The sequence below is a fragment of the Mauremys reevesii genome, linkage group 5 (genome assembly GCF_016161935.1).
Source record: "Mauremys reevesii isolate NIE-2019 linkage group 5, ASM1616193v1, whole genome shotgun sequence".
Taxonomy (NCBI): domain Eukaryota; kingdom Metazoa; phylum Chordata; order Testudines; family Geoemydidae; genus Mauremys; species Mauremys reevesii.
Genome location: NC_052627.1, coordinates 91,737 through 106,084, shown reverse-complemented (window position 1 = coordinate 106,084; position 14,348 = coordinate 91,737). Strand labels below are relative to the sequence as shown.

The following is a 14,348-nucleotide window of genomic DNA, read 5'->3' as shown; positions in this document are numbered from 1 at the left end:
GACCTATAAACCCTGTGGATAATTGGGTACGCAGGATACATATATCATTTTGTGGGGGCTACAAGAGACATACAGCTGTTGAGGATACATTTGTCATTCTGAAGGGGACACAAGATACATCCGTTGACCCTTTGTACTAGATACTTTGGATGCATACATGTGAACGCAGCTGCATACACTTGGGGAGCCAACATATACTTGGGGAGCCAAACAAAACTGATAAGCGAAATAGCTGACTTAGGTAGATACACGGCCTTCAGTCTAATGAGTTCTGTAAGCTTTCCAACACAGTTTGGACAAGCATAACATAACTTTGGTTTACTCAGGCCTAATACGGAAAGGCTTCATTAGCACTATGATTTTTCCAACAACTCCCCCCTTTGAGAATACTCACCAAACCTTTTGGCTGAGTTTTCTCACACTTTGAGGCCAAAAGCAATGAAGCTCTGCAGAAATATTTACAACTGCTCTTTAAGCTTAGTCACCCCAACCCAGGAATGAATGCATGGACAAAAGAGTGGAACCTTGTTCATTGAACAACTAAGGGATTGGGGCACTGACTATAACTCAGGTAGGTATACCTAATGGTTTAATTTCCCAGATGTCTCAGTGAATAATTTAGTTCCATATGCATCCTCCCCATGGACCCGGCAGGATTCGGTATGTGGGAGCCACACCCACCCTAACCGGTCCATATGCTTGGAAGGAGCACTGTAAATGTACACACTTTCATCCAGAAAGTGTCCGAATATGTTTCCATGACCACAGATCAGATGGTACTTCAGATGTGTCTGTAAGGGCAGTGGGCCAAGTCTGGTACTCAAGATTACTCCAAATGGCCATCAGCTGGTCATTCAGGAAATCCTGGATTTCTAAACATACTAGATCCCACTGCAATGCCTTCCCAGTCTTAGTGATATTTAATACCATCTCTGTCTTCAAAAATAAGGCTAGTGGCCTTTTCTAGTTGGCCCAATTTCTTAGCATATTCTTGGCTTTGAAAAATAATTCAGATGACTGCAACACTATTGGCCCCAGCCCACAGGGATCTGGTCAATTCCCCTTTCTCCAGAGGAAATAACCCAGGCTCTTTGTTGTGCTAAGCTAATGGCAGCCCCTTGTGAGCAATCTGGGTATGTAAAAGTGATTTGAAAACTGGATAAAGACAATGTCATTTAAAATCCAATTAGGAAGGGCAATACATACTAAAGGATTTATCCAAAACACAGGGCGCAGCCTGTAGAATAAACCCCAAAATCCAAGTAATTCCACATTCCCAAACATGGGTCCCACAAGTTTTTTTCTGCCAGTGTATAATTCCTCGGGTTTCTTCACCAGGGTCAGTTCTCAATGTCCTTTTTAGTCAGGAATTCCTGGACTTTGGCAATGTCAGTGGAGTGAGTGGTTTTTTTCTTCTTTCCCCAAACAGTTGTAGTTCAGCATTCTACAGGGGAGGGATTAGGAATACACCAGCCTGTAATGGTTTTTGATTCTTCTAGAAAAGTTCAAAGGCACAGTAGGTCTGTCAGCGGACAAGGGAGAGGTTAGCTAGCACGTCACCTTGTCCTTTTTCCCTGCTGTCCAGAAGGCACAGTGGAGCTAGAAGAAGGAATAGGCTAATCATATAGGAGAGTTCTCCTTATGTGGACGGGTCTTTTTGCAGTGAGAATCATGGGTCCAAGCAGTCAGTCTTTGGCACTTCACAGCGGTGTTGGTAATCAGCAGGACTCACTAAGGGCCTTTCCCGCGTGGAGCCAAAGCAGTCTTTTGTTGGTGGACCTGTACATTGATCCGGTCTCCAGGTTCCATGGAGTGGCAGGGCTGCTAGGGTCTTCGGGTAGTGCGTCTTTACCTGTGTAAAAAGGAAACCTAACACATTGCATTAGTGTCTTTGCAGATTGTACAGCCCCCCTTTTCTGGTTGTTAGCCAAGTGTCCTTGAACGAAGTCAGTGTATTTTTTTTTTTTTTTTTTTTTTTGGACTGAGCTTGCTAGTTAAAGTTTTTCTCATTTAACTCGTTCTTTTTCCTTTTCCCCTTTTTGGCTTCCTTTTTTAACCTACAAAGGAAACTTTTACTTTTTACTTATACACCTTTTGTTAACAATGAACACATACACATTGCTGTTATACAGTACATTAGTCTTATTATTTAATGTATGCCACATGTATCCTTCTACTAAAATAACCTTATTACAGAGCTTTGGAACAACAAGCCAGGACAAGCACACCCACTTTGATGAGTTCATTTAATACAAGCTCTAGTTCAATAGCTTCCCACCATCCCCAGCCCTCTGGCTAGAAATCTGAGGTAGCCAGAAGGATCCCATGTACAATATGGGGAGTGGGTTAACTTTTTATGTCCTTGCTTCCAAAGACTGTTAGTATGCAATTTGGCCAATGCAGTTTTTTTTTCTTTTACTTAAGAAAATACATAAGACTTTAGTATATTACATTTTTCTGATGTATTCAAACACTTTGTATTTTAAGTTGAACAAAACAAATATCTGCATTTCAATTCAAGCCTTCTGCTTTATTTCAAACCAGACCATCCCATGAAAATATTAAACACATTCTGGCCACTTGAGACAGACACCACGAGACAGAACATAGAACACAAAACATAATTTTTACTCTGCCAGTAAATCATGGTATGTTGTATGCTGTTTAGCTGGCATTAGTTTTCTTTGATTATCTGAAAGACAAAAACAGAGGTCTACCCCTTCTGGGCAGTCAATTATTGCTTAAAATATACAAATACCCTTGTTGATTTTAGGCAAAACAGGGGAATTACCCCATATTTTCTTGTATATGTTTTATAGGCAGCCCAGGTTTCAGTGGCTTTTATCTTATCAGTTAGATAATTTGCATTAATACAGATGCTTTCTGGCTTGCTTTTTACTTTTAACTCCTGCTTTTAAACACTGAAAGAAAACATCACCACTGATAGTGCCTTAGAGCCTAATAAATTTTCATTTACACAGCACTGTATACATTCTTTAGCTAATTTAACAAAATTGTTCATAGCCAAATGATTGCAGTCTAATAATTTCTTTGCCTGAATTTATTTACAAACATTTAATAAAAAAAAACACCAAGAACTTTTCTCTTTAGCATTTTTACAAAGTTCAACTACTATTCCCTCCAGCAACTACAGAGTTAACTCTTCACTCTCCTTCAGATCACTTGCTCTTTCCTTATATCACTTGCTTTGTCTTTCAACAGCCACTTACCAATTCAAATCGCCATTCCAAATATCCTCCTGAGTATTTGAAATCCCCATGCTTATACTCACTTACTTCTTCCTTCCACGAGACCCTCAAAAGTTTCCAACCTGTTCTCCAAGCTCTCTGTCTGTTGCCCGCCCGCCTGGGCCCGATCCTTTTTTTTTTTTTTTTTTTTTTTTTTTGCTGAACCGTTTCTTTCATGGGCTTCTGCCCCCACCCTTCTGGTCTTTTCCCTAAAACATTTTATTCACAAGACGACCCGAGTCCTCCCTCGTGAGGCTTGCCACCTGGGCAAAACGCATGGCCCACTGGCGTTAACTATTTAATTGCCTCTTGTAGCAAACACACTGCTGTTACGGGGTATGCTGAGCACGAATGGTTACATTTTAACAAGTCCCTGAAGGACTGGTACTTGCTTAGCCAGGGCTTCCTTTTCTCCAACTACTCTATTGCCCAGTCCTGCTACGACTGGGGTAGATCCTTTCACCTGCCACCCTTCCTGGTCAACCAGGGTGGAGAGAGGAATGCTAAACCCTTCTCCAGTTCTCAGACTTACTGCAGCTGAGAATGGGCACATCTTTAATTATGCAATCCTCAACATATAACACCAACAGAACCAAATAAAACAAACATAAAACAACAAGGGTAAAACAAATAGATGGTGTAAATTCTACAGGGTTCCCCCATTCTCTATTGCTCACCAAACTGTGACAAATTTCTGTTACCAATTTATGCCTCATGTCAGGTGATCAAACTGACACTGCAGGACGTTGCAGGAGGATAGAGAAAATACACCATATAACCAAATTTTAAAGCTTCATTAAAATGATAAAACAACAATGGAGAGTGTTGGGAATGCTCCCACATCACTCAAGAAAGATATAAATGCCCCATACTTACACATATCCAGACTGGCCACGTCTGTATATAACATTCAGAAAAGGGGAATAGGTGGACGGGAGATTATCCTGTATACAGCTTGTTCAGAATTTCCAACATGCTTTCGCTCTTGGGAAGGCTGTTCTTTTACACCCTGGAATCTCCTGCGGTGTCTCTTTCAGAGATTCCAGTCCAGGTCAGCTACCTGTGGCTTCTCCAGTGTCACCAAGCCACACCAGCACCGGCATCCGTCACAAAGTCAGACTGTTGGATCTCACCAAACAGTTAAGCTTTGCAAATGTAATCTCAGTTCTGTAACTTGTACTGCCTTTGGTTTGCTTGACCTTGAGCATAAAACAACTTTCTCTTTTTATCTCTGGGCGAAGCTGAGTTTTAAATTAACCCATTTCTAGACAAATTGCTCACACTGTGTCAGAGGCTTTTCTTTGGTGATTAAAAGCTCCTCTGAGATATATGATCCTATCTAGATTAAAGGTACCTTTTAATGGGCATTGTTTAGATGGATCTTCACGTATAAAGATTCCAATTCTCTAAATACCTGCAGGTTTTAGAACCATAATGTACGTACATATAATATGCTGGGGTACCCTTAGGGGGTGAGGTGGAATGTTTAGACTGTCCCTTACCCACACGGAAAAGAAGGGGGGGGAAGAGAAGATGGGTTCACACGCTCCTAGACCCGATTACAGTTTTGGCTTCCAGCATACCAATAGAACAAGAAACAAAAGTACCCCTACCAAAAAGAAAAGCCAGCCCTGGGGCTGCTCTAAGTCCCAGTAATTGTTCAGCACGGCCCACGGACTCGTGGAGTTAATGGAATTATTCATTAGCCGTGTCTGAACCTAGGTACCTTAACCAGAAAGCTTTTACCCACACACCTTCCTATTTGTGGGTTCCTTTACCGTTAGGGCCCAAGGTCCCAACCTCACTCTTCGGGGCGTTAATCCTCAAACCCAGGAGGTAACGCACTTACCACGCCCGGAGTGGCCACGTCTGGCAGGTGGACTCCCTCTTCTGGTACTGTCTTGCCTCCGTGTCGTTTGGAGTTCTCTATGGAGGGGCGAGCTGCCCCCGGCCGATTGCGGCGACCGAGCTCGAGCAAACCAATAGCTCAAGGTGGCCACTCCTGAGCCGTCCTCGGTCGACGGTCAGCGCCCCCAACAGGGAGAGAAGTCCCGGCGTGGAGTCGCCATTTGTTAGCCAAAAGGGCTCGTTTCCCCCTGGAGCTTACCTAATTACACCAAGGAGGCACGGAGACAGGAAGACGAGTACCACACCCTTTATTGATCGGTCAGCTGAGCGGGTGTTCCTCTCGGCTAGTGCCAGAGAAAGAGACACACCTTTCATGGCCAAACGGCCTACCTTTATAGCCGGTAACAAACAACTTAGCCTACGTTTGTCTACGTCATTTGGTTGACCTATAAACCCTGTGGATAATTGGGTACGCAGGATACATATATCATTTTGTGGGGGCTACAAGAGACATACAGCTGTTGAGGATACATTTGTCATTCTGAAGGGGACACAAGATACATCCGTTGACCCTTTGTACTAGATACTTTGGATGCATACATGTGAACGCAGCTGCATACACTTGGGGAGCCAACATATACTTGGGGAGCCAAACAAAACTGATAAGCGAAATAGCTGACTTAGGTAGATACACGGCCTTCAGTCTAATGAGTTCTGTAAGCTTTCCAACACAGTTTGGACAAGCATAACATAACTTTGGTTTACTCAGGCCTAATACGGAAAGGCTTCATTAGCACTATGATTTTTCCAACACCCCTGTACCGTTTGTTACTGGCTCGGCCTGCCACAAGAGGCCGGAGCCCCTGTACCGTTTGTTACTGGCTCGGCCTGCCACAAGAGGCCGGAGCCCCTGGACCGTTTGCTACTGGCTCGGCCTGCCGCAAGAGGCCGGAGCCCCTGGACCGTTTGCTACTGGCTCGGCCTGCCGCAAGAGGCCGGAGCCCCTGGACCGTTTGCTACTGGCTCGGCCTGCCGCAAGAGGTCGGAGCCCATGTACCGTTTGTTACTGGCTCGGCCTGCCACAAGAGGCCGGAGCCCCTGGACCGTTTGCTACTGGCTCGGCCTGCCGCAAGAGGCCGGAGCCCCTGGACCGTTTGCTACTGGCTCGGCCTGCCCCAAGAGGCCGGAGCCCCTGTACCGTTTGTTACTGGCTCGGCCTGCCACAAGAGGCCTGAGCCCCTGTACCGTTTGCTACTGGCTCGGCCTGCCGCAAGAGGCCGGAGCCCCTGGACCGTTTGCTACTGGCTCGGCCTGCCGCAAGAGGCCGGAGCCCCTGGACCGTTTGTTACTGGCTCGGCCTGCCGCAAGAGGTCGGAGCCCATGTACCGTTTGTTACTGGCTCGGCCTGCCGCAAGAGACCGGAGCCCCTGTACCGTTTGCTACTGGCTCGGCCTGCCGCAAGAGGCCGGAGCCCCTGTACCGTTTGCTACTGGCTCGGCCTGCCGCAAGAGGCCGGAGCCCCTGGACCGGTTGCTACGGGCTCGGCCTGCCGCAAGAGGCCGGAGCCCTGGACCGCTTGCTACTGGCTCGGCCTGCCGCAAGAGGCCGGAGCCCTGGACCGTTGCTACTGGCTCGGCCTGCCGCAAGAGGCCGGAGCCCTGGACCGTTGCTACTGGCTCGGCCTGCCGCAAGAGGCCGGAGCCCTGGACCGTTGCTACTGGCTCGGCCTGCCGCAAGAGGCCGGAGCCCTGGACCGTCTGCTCCTGGCTCGGCCTGCCGCAAGAGGTCGGAGCCCCTGTACCGTTTGCTACTGGCTCGGCCTGCCGCAAGAGACCGGAGCCCCTGGACCGTTTGCTACTGGCTCGGCCTGCCGCAAGAGGCCGGAGCCCCTGGACCGTTTGCTACTGGCTCGGCCTGCCGCAAGAGGCCGGAGCCCCTGGACCGTTTGCTACTGGCTCGGCCTGCCGCAAGAGGCCGGAGCCCCTGGACCGTTTGCTACTGGCTCGGCCTGCCGCAAGAGGCCGGAGCCCCTGGACCGTTGCTACTGGCTCGGCCTGCCGCAAGAGGCCGGAGCCCTGGACCGTTGCTACTGGCTCGCCTGCCGCAAGAGGCCGGAGCCCTGGACCGTTGCTACTGGCTCGGCCTGCCGCAAGAGGCCGGAGCCCTGGACCGTTGCTACTGGCTCGGCCTGCCGCAAGAGGCCGGAGCCCTGGACCGCTTGCTACTGGCTCGGCCTGCCGCAAGAGGCCGGAGCCCTGGACCGTTGCTACTGGCTCGGCCTGCCGCAAGAGGCCGGAGCCCTGGACCGCTTGCTACTGGCTCGGCCTGCCGCAAGAGGCCGGAGCCCTGGACCGTTGCTACTGGCTCGGCCTGCCGCAAGAGGCCGGAGCCCTGGACCGTTGCTACTGGCTCGGCCTGCCGCAAGAGGCCGGAGCCCTGGACCGTTGCTACTGGCTCGGCCTGCCGCAAGAGGCCGGAGCCCTGGACCGCTTGCTACTGGCTCGGCCTGCCGCAGAGGCCGGAGCCCTGGACCGTTGCTACTGGCTCGGCCTGCCGCAAGAGGCCGGAGCCCTGGACCGTTTGCTACTGGCTCGGCCTGCCGCAGAGGCCGGAGCCCTGGACCGCTTGCTACTGGCTCGGCCTGCCGCAAGAGGCCGGAGCCCCTGTACTGTTTGTTTACCGCTCAGCTTGCTGCAAAAGGCCTGAGACCTATCTAACTGTTTGTCGCCCAGCCTCTGCACCAGAGGGCCTGGGCCTTTCCTAGCCTTAAAGGGACAGGACAGAACCCCTGTGAGACCAGCGGGCCGGTGTGGCTCCCCTCCTCCCCTCAGAGGGTTGAGCCCCGGACCCGCCTGTTACCGGGGGGTAGGCTGAGGTTCAAGACTCCTGGGTTCTGTTCCTGGCTGTACCATTGGCCTGCTGTGTGACCATGGGCAAGTCCTTTCCCCTCTCTGTGCCTCAGTTTCCCTGTATAAAATAGGCAGAACAATGACCACCATTGGGGGAAAAAAACAAAACCTGCAGGTGTTCGGCTTGGTTTAATCCCCTCAGTACCAGCTGGGTCTGACCGGCTCTTCCATCGAAGCCCGGCGTCAACTTCCGACTAGAAAGTCTGCTCTTCGGGGCAGGAGCCGTCTTTATGTTCTCTTTGTTTGTACAGGACGTATGTCCTGGGCCATAACTGGAGCACCTAGGTGCTACCGTAATATATCTAATAAATAACATACAGCACCCAGCACTATATGGGCTCCTGGCTCTGCCCCATGATGCTTCGCTCTGGGGAGCTGGGGAACCCTGGCACCCTCTGCTGGAGGAGCCAGAAATGCCTTTGAGTCGGTCAAATGCATCCCGGTTTATTTCCTCTCTCCAGGAGCTGGTGAAACATACGGTGGAGCCGTCAGAAAAGGAGAACTTGCGGCTGGCGCTGGATGCCATGCGGGTGAGGCCGGCTCTGCGTCTCCCGGGTGCTGTCAACTTTCAGGACAGTCATGAGGGTTTCTCAATGTTTTGGTTGGGGGGCCTCCGGGCATAGGGGTAGTTTGACTTCTATTGTGGGGGAACAAGGGCTGGCAGGGCTCGGGCCAGCTCTGCACAGCGGGTCCAGGAGGAGTCCTCCCGACTCATCTCATCAGGTCACCCACCTGTCTGGGGCTGGAGCCGGTGGCTGCTTCTAGAGGGCTCTGCCTGGGCAGCTCTGACCGGCTGCGTGAGCAGTCAAAGGAGGCTGGGAGCTGAGGAGCAGACACAACCCCAAGCGCCAGAGGCGGATGGGAGAATGCCACAGCTGCCCACTCCATGGCACCACCAGCCAGAGGAGCAGCTGCCCCGCGCTGCCTTCCTGCCTAGCATCTGGCCAGAGGGTGGGGGCTGAGGGAGAGGAGGAGGTGGGGTGGGTGAAGCTGCCCCCAGGACTACCCCACTCTGGGTAAGGTACTGCAGTTTGGGAGGCAACACCCTTGTGTTCCCTCGGGGGGTGCTGGGGCTTGGGGCACTGGGTTTCAGTGGCGGGGCTCTGCGGCCACCCTGAAAGGGCTTGTGGACCCCCAGGGGGCTGCGGACCCCCGGTTGAGAACCACTGGACTAGCGAATGGCTAGTGAAAACAGGGCTGATTTGTTGGTTGGAGGGTATTTACTTTGTGTATGCGACGGGTGATGTTCACAGGTTGTGAATCCGCTGTCAGTACCTCCTTGTCTGAGCACCTCGTAATTATCCCTAAGTGTGAACATTTAAACCAATAAAAATAGGGGAAAAAATGCTTAAAACCCAGAAGTTCGCGCACCGGTGAAAATTTAAAGCTACAAACATTAAATAAACTTTCATAGTCTCAGTTAAAATTCAAAAAAAATCTGCTAAGCCTAAATAAATACACTAGAATAAATATAATGTAACAAATATATGTTGCTTTTGGCGCCGTGAGCTGGGGAGTGGAGGAGCTAGTGCTGGTGCTGAAAGGTTGAGGTCTTGTCGGGTGGGGAAGCTGGTGCTGAGGGGAGTGGTGGGGGGTTTGTGGGCTAGGGGCTGTGGAGTGGAGGGGCTTGTCGGGTGGGGAAGCTGGGGCTGGAGCAGGCAGTCGGGAGGGGTGCTACTGGGATACTGCACTGGGGCTATTCAGTACACCCCATTGGGTGGCGGTGGGGCAGAGCAGTAATGCAGGGGTCTGGCGCCCCCTTTGCCAGCAAGGGATATCACTCTGCCCCAAGGAAACCCCCCTTTTTAATGGGCAGACATCAGATGGGGCCGTGTCCCCAGCAGCGAATGCCCCTGAAGGGAAAACCCAGCCATGGATCACACCCTCAGGCACGGCTGGTACTGACCAAGTGGTCATTGTGTTCCTCCACCCTCCATCCCTTAGGACCTGGCACAGTGCGTGAACGAGATCAAGAGAGACAATGAGACCCTGAAACGGATCACCAACTTCCAGCTCTCCATAGAGAAACTGGTGAGTCCCTGGGCCACAGCTACTGCCTTTGCTGCTTCCATCGGTCTCTTCCTTTGGGGGAGGAATAGCTCAGTGGTTTGAGCACTGGCCTGCTAAACCCAGGGTTGTGAGTTCAATCTTTGAGGAGGCCACTTAAGGATCTGGGGCAAAAATTGGTCCTGCTAGTGAAGGCAGGGGGCTGGACTCACTGAACTTTCAAGGTCCCTTCCAGTTCTAGGAGATTGGTATATCTCCAACTCTTTCTTTTTCCCTTCATCATTGTCTGTTTATTCCTTCCTTCATTCCTTCATTCATTTTTCCTCTTTCATTTGTTTATTCCTCCATTTATTTCTTCCTGCATTCATTCATTCATTCATTCTTCCTCCACCATGGTTCACGTTCGCTCCTTTATCTATTTGTTCCTTTATTTGTTCCTTCTTCCTCTTTCATTCATTCCTTTATTCAGGGCTTTGGAGCGGAGTCCAGAGCCGGAGCGCAGAGCAGCTCCAGAGCAGTGGAGCTGCAGGTTTTTGCCTGGAGCTGGAGTGGAGCCGGAGCACAGCTCCAAAGCCCTGCCTTTATTCGTTCATTCTTCCTCTTTCAATCTTGCGTTTGTTCACGCCTGTATTTGTTCATTCCTTTACTTGTTCGTTCATTTCTCCTCTCTCATCCGTTTGTTCGCTCCTTTATTTGTTTGTTCCTTCAATCATTCTTCCTCTTTTTCTTTTTTTGTTCTTTAATTCATTTTCTTTTATTCATTTGTTCTTTTTTTTCATTCATTCACCTGTTGTTGGTTGGTTCTTTCATTTGTTCTTTCATTTTTCCTCTTTCATTCTTTTTCATTGTTTTAATCTTTTCCTTTCATTTTTTTGTTCATTTCTTTTCATTTGTGCATTCTCTTTAATGAACTAATTATATCAAACGAGTGAAATTATTTTTTGAAATTATTTTTTTCCCAGCCGACTGTATCCCTTTTCTCCTTTCCCCTGGAATATGTACACCTCTACCCCGATATAACACGAATTCGGATATAACGCGGTAAAGCAGTGCTCCGGGTGGTTGGGGGGGCTGCGTGCTCTGGCGGATCAAAGCAAGTTCGATATAACGGGGTTTCACCTATAACGCAGTAAGATTTATTTGGCTCCCGAGGACAGCGTTATATCGGGGTAGAGGTGTATATACAATACAAACCTGAGTGTGTGTTATACAGGGCTGGCTCCAGGCACCAGCGCAGCAAACAGATGCTTGGGGCGGCCAACGGAGAGGGGCGGCACGTCCGGCACTTTCCTTCTCAGAGGGAAGGATGTGTTGCCGAATTGCCGCCGAAGAACAAAGCGGCGGCAGTTGAGCTGCTGCCGATTGCAGCTAATTTTTTTTTTCCCGCTGCTTGGGGCAGCAAAAATGCTGGAGCCAGCCCTGGTTTTATACACACTCAACAGCTTCCTGGCCATTGTTAGAGCTGCCTCTGTCTAGACCAGTTCCCTTTCCCCGCTCCTACTGGTCGCTGTGGTATTTCTAGAGCAGACGGTGCCAGAATTATCGCTACCACCCTTTGTTCAGCTCCAGGAAGCTTGTGCAGCCTAATATCTAATATGCCCCCCCATGGAGTGAACCCAGGACCAAGCACAGAGGTTTTCCCTCTTTAGCTATAAGAGTCACTCCATCATCCAGTAGCAGTCATAGACTCTTACCATCTTCGGGCCAGCCGCTAGGGAGGTATATGGCATCTCTTCAGCCTGCTGCTTCCACACATCTCAGACTGAATTCCTGTAAGAGGGTTTGGTTTTCTGTCTCCCTTCTCCTCTTAGTCACAGTCCCTGGCTCAGTATGGGAGGCCGAAGATTGACGGGGAGCTAAAGGTCATCAGTTCTGAGAAAAGCTCCAAGATGGACAGGTGAGCGCAGGCAGAGAGCGGAGCTGTGTGGCTTTGAGTGGCAGCCACACTGCCTAGTGGACAGAGCACTGGACTGGGACTCAGGAGACCTGGGTTCTACGATCACTGGCCTGCTGGGTGATCTGGGGCATGTCACTTAGCTGGGAATGGGGGCTGAATCGATGCTGGAGGGCTTCCCCATGCAATACAGATATGATCAATAAACTCCCTAGGTCAGTGGGCCGCAACCTTTTTCATCTGGCAGGCACCAGACGACGAGCCACGGAGGACTGTGGCGGTGGACGAGCATCTGCCGAAATTACGCCGACAAGCGGCAATGTCAATAGATGTCACCGCCGAAATGCCGCCAACAAGCAGCATCATCCAGAGGCGTCGCCACCGAAATGCCGCTGAAAATCAGCAGCATTTCGGCGGTGATGCCTCTGGATGACGCAGCTTGGCGGCGGCATTTCGGCGGATGCTCGTCTGCCGGACAGTACGCGGGCGCACTTAGACGCCCCGGCAGGCACTGCGTCGGGGACCCCTGCCCTAGGTGATGGAAGGTTTGCCATCTTGATTTAAGGTCATAGAAGTAGTTTACAAACTCTTTTCCCTCCTTGGGCTGTGGGGCCAACGCCAGGGCTAATCCCATTGCTCTTAGGCTGCTGACTTTCACCAGAAGGGACCATGATGCATCTGATCACATAACAAGAGTCTGGGACAGCGATTCCCGGGTCGGGGTCCATGGCAGCCATCTCTGCCACCAACAGAACCAACCCGGGGCTCCAGTGTGCAAGATGCTAGAGCTCTGAGCCCCCATTCAGCAACCCATTTAAGCACATGCTGAGCTTTAAGTCACAGCAACTGCTTAGCAGTCAGCACATGCTTCCGGCCTCCATTCAGGACCCCACCCCTATTCAGGAAGGGCACTTAGGCATGTGTTTAAGTGGTGTCCTGAACTGGGGTGTTAGCACCAGCGTTTTCAAGGTATAATGTGTCCTGTCGTGTGTTATTGGCGGGGTTGGTTGGATTCTTTTCCATTTCAACAACAACAAAAAAAAAGGCTTTTCATTGAAAACGAACGCGGTGGTGGGGAAATGCCCTGGCTGGACATAATGATTCCTAGACAAATGAATATTTTTCAGAAATAATTTGTATCGACAATTTAAACTGAAAAAACACAGGTTTGGGTTGATTGGGTTTTTGGTCCACATTTTGGGGGGGGAGGGGGGGAGGGAGCAGGAAAATTTTGATAAACTCCAAATTGATTTGGGGGTGGGGGGAAGAAGAGGAAATTTCCTGCAAATAAAACAAAATAAAAATAATTTGCGGTCTTGAACCACCTCCCTTCTGCCTATTTCAAGAACAAGCCCTGGGGCGGCTGCGGGAATCTAGAGCAGATATGGTCCTTAATAGTGTCATCCTGAGATCCAGAGAATAGCAAAGGATGGAGAACGTGTCCCAGGGGCCTGGCCCTTAGAGATCAGCCAGTGTTTCAGTGCAGACTCTCACCGGAGGCGTTCTCCTATCCCGTAGCTAACCCACTTCCCTGAGATGCCGTAGCTAGGTTGATGGAAGAATTGTCCCGTCAGCCTAGCGCTGTCTGCACTGGGGTTTAGATCAGCTTAAATTCCTCGCTCAGGGGTGTGGATGCCCTGAGTGACGTAGCTGGGTCGACTTCGTTGTTGCATGTAGACCTGGATTAAGTGTATGGCCTCCCACTGCATCCAGAGCAGGGCTAAAGTCTTATAATAATAGGAGATACCACTCTCCTAGAACTGGAAGGGACCTCGAAAGGTCATTGAGTCCAGCCCCCTGCCTTCATTAGCAGGGCCAAGTACTGATTTTTGCCCCAGATCCCTAAGTGGCCCCCTCAGGGATTGAACTCACAACCCTGGGTTTAGCAGGCCAATGCTCAAACCACTGAGCTATCCCTCTCCCTGCACATATGGAGCTCATATAAGCCAGATGTGCATTCCTCTCGCCACCCTCCGCCCGTGGCCCGTCTGTGGCTCATCTGCCCCGGGTTCCGTCTTCATCCCTCTCCGTGTCGGGGCCTGTTCCTTGCAGGTATGCCTTCCTCCTGGACCAAGCTCTGCTCATTTGCAAGCGGAAAGGGGACTCCTACGAGATGAGGGATTTCATCGACCTCCACACTTACCAGATCCGGGACGACTCCTTGGGAGAAAAGGACAATAAGAAGGTAATGCTGTGTGTGTGTGTGAGCCGGAGCCTCTCCCACCCTGCTAACACAACACGTGTGCACTCCCTCCTGCACATCGATACACAGCCAGACCCACACTTACACAGAACAGGTATTTCCCCCAGTAAGGGGCAGTGACCACACACATACAGAGTCTGCACCATTACCACCCAAACATTGGCCTAAGGTGTCTCCTTAGCTTGGCTGATCCCAGTATCTGCCCCTGCACTAGCTCCTCTTCCCCCCGGCTCAGCCCT

The 14,348-nt window shown here is 50.5% G+C and overlaps 1 protein-coding gene across 1 annotated transcript in view; it reads left to right on the top strand.

Annotated features, from left to right (window-relative positions):
• LOC120407122 (proto-oncogene vav-like) overlaps positions 1–14,348 on the top strand; it is a 43,415-nt gene that overhangs the window by 2,053 nt on the left and 27,014 nt on the right. The window contains exons 2-5 of the mRNA XM_039542514.1: positions 8,467–8,535; positions 9,950–10,036; positions 11,824–11,909; positions 13,959–14,091. Of these exons, the coding sequence (XP_039398448.1) occupies positions 8,467–8,535; positions 9,950–10,036; positions 11,824–11,909; positions 13,959–14,091 (375 nt within the window). The remainder of the gene's footprint in view (positions 1–8,466; positions 8,536–9,949; positions 10,037–11,823; positions 11,910–13,958; positions 14,092–14,348) is intronic.